The sequence below is a fragment of the Myotis brandtii genome, unplaced genomic scaffold (genome assembly GCF_000412655.1).
Source record: "Myotis brandtii unplaced genomic scaffold, ASM41265v1 scaffold411, whole genome shotgun sequence".
Classification (NCBI taxonomy): Eukaryota; Metazoa; Chordata; class Mammalia; order Chiroptera; family Vespertilionidae; genus Myotis; species Myotis brandtii.
Window position 1 is genome coordinate 1,150,131 of NW_005365804.1, and position 6,358 is coordinate 1,156,488.

At 54.9% G+C, this 6,358-nt stretch overlaps 1 protein-coding gene across 2 annotated transcripts in view; it reads right to left on the reverse strand.

Moving 5' to 3' along the window:
* The window catches only part of KATNB1 (katanin p80 (WD repeat containing) subunit B 1), a 36,002-nt gene that overhangs the window by 8,303 nt on the left and 21,341 nt on the right, over window positions 1–6,358 (reverse strand). For both annotated transcript variants that reach the window (XM_005873508.2, XM_014545545.1), the window contains 2 exons: window positions 3,774–3,904; window positions 811–928 (listed from right to left, as the gene is read on the reverse strand). In XM_005873508.2, the coding sequence (XP_005873570.1) occupies window positions 811–928; window positions 3,774–3,904 (249 nt within the window). The remainder of the gene's footprint in view (window positions 1–810; window positions 929–3,773; window positions 3,905–6,358) is intronic.

A 6,358-nucleotide genomic window follows, 5' to 3' on the forward strand; every position in this document is an offset into this window, starting at 1 on the left:
GGGGCTCGATTCTGGGAAAAGCAGCCTTGGCAACCCCACGCCACTGTTTCCTCTCCCCTCCAGCGGTGGCCCCCACCCGGCACGCTGGGAGTCCAGACCAGCGGCGGGCAGCAAACCGTGAGCCCACGGGCTTTCCTTGGGCCCCTCAGGGTTGGCCTGCACAGCGTTCTGTGCTAACACATGCAGTGCTTTCAGGAAGAAACTACAGCATAACCATGTTGTTTAGAAAGATGGAGGGACTGAGCAAAACACCAGGTTAGAGGGCAGAGGCTGAGGCCTCTGAGAAGGGGAAGGAGTGGGAAAGGCTTTCTCTTTTCATTGTGAATGTTTGTACAACCACCGGTATCTGCCTTCTTACACTCTGACTCCTATAAAGGCGAAAACTAAACTACAACACACACAGCGCAGGAAACAGAGGGCTGGCCACCCAGCCCCATCCTGCAGGCGGCAGTGAGCCGAAGCTGAGTGGGGGCCGCCCCGTCGGGCCACCCGCTCCCCAGTGTGCCCCGCACAGCCACCTCGCTCCTGTGTGGCCCCTGGTGGCACCTGATGTCCTTCCAGGTTCTGAATCCACAAAGAGACTCACACGCCCATCCACACAGCTGTCCACTCGGACATTTACCAGGCGCCTCCTTGGTGCCAGCATTCAGAGATGGGGGCGGATGGGGTCACCACTCTGGCCAGTGTCCCAGGACGGAAGCACCCCACCTAGTCAGGACGGGCTTCCCGGAGGAAGCGATGGGTCAGGAGCCCGAGACAGCAGGGTGCAGGGTGCAGGGGGCATTGGGGAAGGTGAGCGCAGACACCTACTTTTGGCAGCTTCCAGGTCCCAGACGCGGATGGAGCCCGACTGGGAGCCGGCCACAATGAGCTCCTCGGGGGTGTTGAGGCGGACACTCTCCACTGGGGACGTGTGACCCGTCAGGCTCTGTGGAGAGAGGGTGGCAGCTTCAGTGCACTTCGTGGACAGACCCCCAGCTGCTGCCCCGAATTATGGGTCCCCAGGAAGTGTGTCAGCGAGAAGTGGCCCAAGAGACGGACGGCCGAGCAGCCGCTTCTCCGGCCTCAGCTCCCAGGGCTAAACGTGGGCCAGACCCCGTCACACTCCAAGCCCTGCCACTGCTCACTGTGCTCCTGGCAGACGCCACCTGCAGAAATGGGCCTGGGCCCCTTGGGGGGCAGCTGACCCTTTAGTCTGAATCCAACCACAGCCCACGGGGCTCTGCTCCATCTCACGCCCTGCTGGCCCACGCCCTCAGGAGGGGAACCATGGCAGAAGTGAGGCGGGCTCTCAGCGGCACCCCTCTCTCCCCTCCAAAATGCCTGGGTCCCTGAGCGCTGTCCCCGCTGGAGGACCCAGCCACGCTCCCAGGAGGGGGCTCTGAGAACCCGCAGCTTGGGGGTGACTTTGCTGACACAGAGTCTCCCCCAACTCAGAGCTGGGGAGCTGGGCCAGGCTGAGCCCAGGAGGGAGAGGAGGAAAGTGCCGGCGCTTCCAGCTTTCTGGAGAGGCCGGATCTGGAACCCATGGTGCCTGTCACTCCCACCCAGCACTGGCCCCCCAAGGCATCATAGTGACACCGTCAGTGTTTGCTGAGACCCTTCCCCCTGGGGGTTGGGGACAGGGAAAACTGCTCCTCAGTGGAACCTCCCCACGGCCAGACAGTGACAAGCAGCTGGTCCGACTCCCAAATGTCACCGGCAGAGTATCCCTGGGTACGCACTCCACGGAGGGCACTGGGCACACCCACCCACACTGAGAAACGCCCATTCCCGCACACGCACCCACGGTCACTCACTGCAGCGAATCTCTTGGACCACAGACCGGAAACAACACAAATACCCGTCACAGGACACTGTCATCATGGTCACCCATGCAATGGATGCTATTCATTCAGCATGAAAATGAACAGGGCAACCGCAGCCAACGGTCCAGACTAACATCCATGACATGCACAGGTGGAAAGAGATGGAGACAGTGTGTACAGTGTGAAGCCACTGGTATAAAGGGGGGAGGGAAGCAGACATGAACATCCGCTCCTGAATGTAGGAAGTCATTCTGGAAGGATGGAAGGACACACACAGGAACCGGAGTGAGGCTGTCTCCAGGGAGGGAGGTGGGGTAGGGGAAGGAAGATGTTTCACTGTTGACCGAGTATCATCTGGATGTTGAACGACATGAGGTCACACACTCCAAAATGCACAGAAATAGATCACAGTGAACTGCCGCAGAGGGAGCCGCAAGAGCACAGACCTGAGATGAGAAAGAACTTGGCAAATTTGAGGCCCTGCAAGGCCTGGTCTGTGGGGAGTCTGGGGGGAGTGGGGGGAGCTCGGCTGAGGCCCATGGGGGCCTGTGGCTGCACCAGGTGTGAGAAGGTAAGTCTAGACCCCAAACTGTCCCCTGTGCTTCTCTGAGGACGAGCGCCTGGGCTCACTTCATGTCCATTTTTGGGCAGTCTTTGCTGAGTTTTCTCAAATTGTGTACGTTACTTTGTCATTCAGGGGCAGGGCACATTTAAACTTTAAAAACAAAGGGAAACAAACGATTTCAATTCTGTTCTGAACTCAATTGCCATCGTCTGGACCCCTGGCTGTGGTCTGGGTCAGATCTCGGTTCTCTGATGAATCTCAAAGTCAATGAGCTGATTAAGTTTCTACTAATAAATACCACCTCCCGTCCTATTTATTCTTTATCCTGACTTGGCCAAGAGTCAAGAGTGCGATACCACCCCGTGCTGTGGGGCTGTGTGGGGAGAGAGCGAGGCCCGTGCTCCTGGTGGGAATGTAAATGGATTTCTGGAGGGCAATTTGACGACAGGTCTTGAAAGCTTTGTGAAAAGTGCACACCCTCGGACTTAATGCAACCATCACAGATCTGCTCACAGTTAGCAGATGGGGATGTTTACCACGTGGCTGAGCAGAGCCAAAAGGCTGCAAGTGACCTCCATGCTGGGAACGGGGCGGGGCCAAGCCAATGCCAGCTCACTCCATGGCACACCACAAAGCCATTACAAATCATGTCATTAAAGGAGATTTTCTGACACAGGAAAATGCTTACATATTGTATTTTTTAAAAACCAGGCCACAGGACAGTGAGAACGCGTTCTGGAAATATATTGCTATTTATTTCTGTGTGTGCACGTGTGTGTTGGCATGTGTATGTGACATAAATGCTCAAGTCTGCACATGTGTGCATGTGCATGTCTGTGGGTATCAGCACCTACAAGGACACAGACCAAAAGCCAACTGCAGTGGTCTTGGATAACGGGACTATGTATCTTTCATTTTCGTATTTTTCCTTCTTCGTGGTTTCCTGTTTTGGAACAGTTTTCAGCACTGAATGTAGCTGTGCAGCCAGGGGAAGTCTGATAAAGAACCAGCTCTCTGCCCACTCCAGGCAGGCGCCTGAAATCCTTCAGTGGAACGAGGTGGGAATATATCAGTCACCCCGCACACAGCTGCCGGGTGGGTGGACGGGCCCTGGGCAGGGCGGGGCAGGCTCCACTCATCTAGCCTCTCAGGCAGGCTCCCTGGCGTGCTGTCCACAGACAGGTGACACCCCATTCCCGAGGACGGGCCACTGTTGCTGCCATCTGGGGTTGCCCTGGGCCTTCCTGAGCCGACAGCTGGGGGAGGCATGGATGTTGTGCTGTGTCCCCTACCCTCGGGATGGGCACCCAGAGGACAGGGTGCCTCACCCACCACTACCCCATCCTGCCCACAGTCCCCTCCCGCCCCTTGTCCCTGCCCCCCTGGCCGGCGAGGCTCACCATGATGCAGTTGGGCTTGTTGATGGACCACAGGTTGACACGGCAGTCGTCCCCTCCTGTCGCCAGCAGCCGCCCGGAGCCTTTGCCCAGCACCAGTGAGGACACATTGCTGGCGTGGGCGACGATTTCCTCTACAAAGGAAAGGGCAGAGGGGAAGACAGTCAGGCCACAGTCAGGGGGCTTGATGGGCCACGTGGAAGAGGGGAGGGCCTGGCCCTGCTCGGCCATCGGCTCTGGCACCAGAAGCCCCTCTCAAGGGCTCTGCCCCTTTGACTCCCCTTTGGTGCCCAGACACCCCCTCTGACACCTGCTGACAAGGTAGGGCCTGGGCCTGAGACAGAAATGACTGTTTCTCAACTTCACTGACACCTGTCTCACCCTTAGGCCTCGTGATTTTCTTCCCTTTTCTGCACATTAACTGGTAACATTACTGACTGACTATGCTCGATTTTTCATCTGGTAAGTGGAGTTAATAATAACACTGCCAGAACGTTGACCTATGAACCAGGAGGTCACAGTTCAGTTCCCGGTCAGGGCACATGCCCGGGTTGCGAGTTTCATCCCCAGTAGGGAACATGCAGGAGGCAGCCGATCACTGATTCTCTATCATCATTGATATTTCTTTTTCTCTCCCCCTTCCTCTCTAAAATCAATAAAAATCATATCCTCAGGTGAGGATTTTTAAAACCTGCCCGCACAAATATATTTATCACAGCGTTATGTAAAACTGTGAAAAACAGAAAAGAGACTTCATGCCTGACAGTGGTGAAGTAGTTAAATAAACTCTGATCTATTCAATGGGAAAGGTAAACAGGCATCAGAATAGTGGGTACAGACATGACACAATGACAAGGGAAGTGCTCATGAGACAGACAGACAAGTGAAAATACGATGAGAAATTGTACAGACAAGATACTTGACCAGCTTCCCCCCTAGGAATATAAGCTTCCTAGGGGCTCGTCTGTATATCTTGTTCAGCATCCCATATGCAGATGCTGGCAATAGTACGCACTCAAGTCATACTTATGGAATGAGTGAATATACGAACCAACAAACAATTTGCATAGGGGAGTAGTGGGGGAAAGTACCTTCAAATGCTATTAGTCAGATTTTAGGTTAGTCAGATTTTTTAAAGCTGCTCTTTTCTTTTTTCTATTTCCAGCATTTTCCTTCATGTGGTTTTACTCATTTTCCTGAGGGAGGCGGGGGAGGGGGAGAGTATTTTCTTAGCCCAAACCGCTGGTAGGTGACAAGAGGCCGCCCAGGTCTCCCAGCTCATCCCTGAGTGAGTTCCTCCTGGGAGGGAGGAGTCGACAAGACAGGTCTCCCCACTCAGAGGGAAAACCCTCCCATGCCGACGCCCTGAGGTAACCAGGAGGCCTCCGTCAGCTACAGTGCTGTGCGCTGGAACTCAGATGCCTGAGCACGTCACCGCCCACCTGAGCACTGGACGGCTAGGCCTTCCTTTCAGATAAAGCAAAGCGTCAGAAGGGCTGGGATCCTCACCAGCCTGTGGCACCACATTCTCCCCAACGCTGTGCTGCCGCCCGGGGCCTCCTGAGCTCTGCCCTGAGCTCCTGCCTCAGGGCCTTTGCACACACAGTTTAGGCAGCCTACAATGCTCCCCTACCCCATTCTCCATCACCAGGTAACTGCTTCAAAGCACAGCCCAGCTGAGAATTCAAGGAGAGACGGAGGGGCGTGCTCCCAGGCTCTGGACCCCATTTCACAGGGACCTTTGTCTCTTTTGCCCCCGACCGCCTCCCTCGTGCCTGGTTCTATGCTCAGGGAAGACCAGCTGCTGAAGGGGTAGGTACATAACCCTAGTAAACAGAAAGCCACGCTGTCCAAAGTGTACCTTCCTTGGGAGCCGGTAACAGGATTCTCCCAGAACTCTCGGGCTTAGAGGAACGATTTGAAAATGGTCCAAACCTCTCATTTTACAAACGAGGACACTGAGGCCCAGCAAAGAGCTTTGCCCAAGTTCCCGCAGTTGAAAAGTGAAGGCCTTCCCCAGCTCCTGAAAACAGCCCAGGGACAGTTCACAGCACAGGGTACCAGTCTGGGCACCAAGTTTATACCCACCAGTCACTACAGACGGGGTATGGCCCACAGGTTTACAAACGAGGACACTGAGGCCCAGCAAAGAGCTTCGCCCAAGTTCCCGCAGTTGAAAAGTGAAGGCCTTGCCCCAGCTCCTGAAAACAGCCCAGGGACAGTTCACAGCACAGGGTACCAGTCTGGGCACCAGGTTTATACCTACCAGGCACTACAGACGGGGTATGACCCACAGAGGCACCGGCGAGCAGGGCCGCGGTCCTCACATGGGATCCTCGAGATCCTTCCAGGGGGTCCAAGAGAACAAAACTGTTTTTCTAATAACACTAAGATGGTATTTGACTTTGACGCCTTTGTTTGCTCCTAAGAATATAGTTTTCCAGGAGATGTTCGATGTGATGACACCATCATCAATGGCATGTTGGACTGTGTGTTCTTGTTTGAAAATGTCTCGGTATTGCTGACATGGTGAATAATGAGCTCCCATGAACAAGAACCCTTTGGGGTCCTCAGTAATTGGGGTACAA